The following is a 1,201-nucleotide window of genomic DNA, read 5'->3' as shown; positions in this document are numbered from 1 at the left end:
CCTCTAACAAAATCTTACAATTCGAGAGAACCTTGAGTTCTAGGCATGTTGTAGCACAAGATAATGAGTGTGCGGACCATTTTCATTTATATAGTGCTCTGTGAACACAAATTAGTTAGCATAAATCAGTTAAATTACGAAAAATTAGGTGTTTATGTACTTGTGACCACTCAGTGTACATATAACAATCATGAGAATTTTACACCTCCCAGAACATGAGAAAGCAAGGTCAAAAACTATTGTAATACTTGGTAAAACGTTTGAAATTAATTTAAGCTCTATATCTTTGAATTGTATATTATTAATATTTTACAGTATATATAGACTGTTTCTTTGTATTTGAAAACTTAAGTTTAAGCAAATCATATTATCTCAGTCATTCAGTTGTAAAAGTCTCCACGATGTTAGTTCATATTTATTTTTTATTTTCTCTCTCTTATTTTAGGGGGCCAAAAAGTTGTGTCCACAGTGTAACATGATTACTTCCCCTAACGACTTAAGAAGAATTTATCTTTGAATTGACTAACCATTCCTCAGCAGTTGTACAAGTTGTATGTAACTGATTGTCAGTTAAAAGGTTCCTAAAAAACAGACTAAGATGGAAAATTATGATCAACTATTTCTTGTTCTGTTGTATCATTTATTTAGTTCTTATTTTTAATATTTTTTCTTGGATTTGTGAAAAGTTTGCTGGCATGTGTAACCAAAGTGGTTTCTGTGAAAACTGATAGTGATATTAAAAAAATCCATATATGTACAATAAGAAGCAGAGAAGCTATAGAATTGTATAGTATTTTAATTTATGTGTATAGACATCGTTTTAGCAAACTTTTTTGTCATGTATATGTTTAAAAGTTGTTATAAGAAAGACTTTTTTTTTCCAGACCAGAGTTGTGACTGAAATAAACTGACCTCTCATTACTTGCATCTTCCGTTCAGTGTAATTTTTTATTCAGAAAAAAATTTTCTGTCTGATTTCTTGTTTGGCAAACACAGCATACGAGCTGAAGTTTCTCATTGTAAACAGAAAGTTTTAAATGTATAATTGTTTCATCATAGAAAAACTTTATTTTTATTAAAATACAAAAATTGGTTTGTATTTAAACTGATTGAGGATCAGAGAGTTGTTACTATCAAATCTGAGTTTGCTGATGAATTAGGGAATCAAAATTATGGTATGACGCCTTACTTGGATCCAGAT

General features: G+C 29.6%; 1 protein-coding gene across 2 annotated transcripts in view; it reads left to right on the top strand.

Moving 5' to 3' along the window:
- Window positions 1–927, top strand: part of LOC106470218 (E3 ubiquitin-protein ligase RNF220-like) — a 58,645-nt gene extending 57,718 nt beyond the window's left edge. For both annotated transcript variants that reach the window (XM_022398816.1, XM_013930757.2), the window contains exon 15: window positions 446–927. In XM_022398816.1, the coding sequence (XP_022254524.1) occupies window positions 446–517 (72 nt within the window). In that variant the 3' untranslated portion in view covers window positions 518–927. The remainder of the gene's footprint in view (window positions 1–445) is intronic.
- Window positions 928–1,201: the final 274 nt, after the last annotated feature.

This window comes from Limulus polyphemus, unplaced genomic scaffold (assembly GCF_000517525.1).
Source record: "Limulus polyphemus unplaced genomic scaffold, Limulus_polyphemus-2.1.2 Scaffold3885, whole genome shotgun sequence".
Classification (NCBI taxonomy): Eukaryota; Metazoa; Arthropoda; class Merostomata; order Xiphosura; family Limulidae; genus Limulus; species Limulus polyphemus.
The sequence above is the reverse complement of the archived record's forward strand: the minus strand, read 5'-3'. Positions and strand labels throughout refer to the sequence as shown.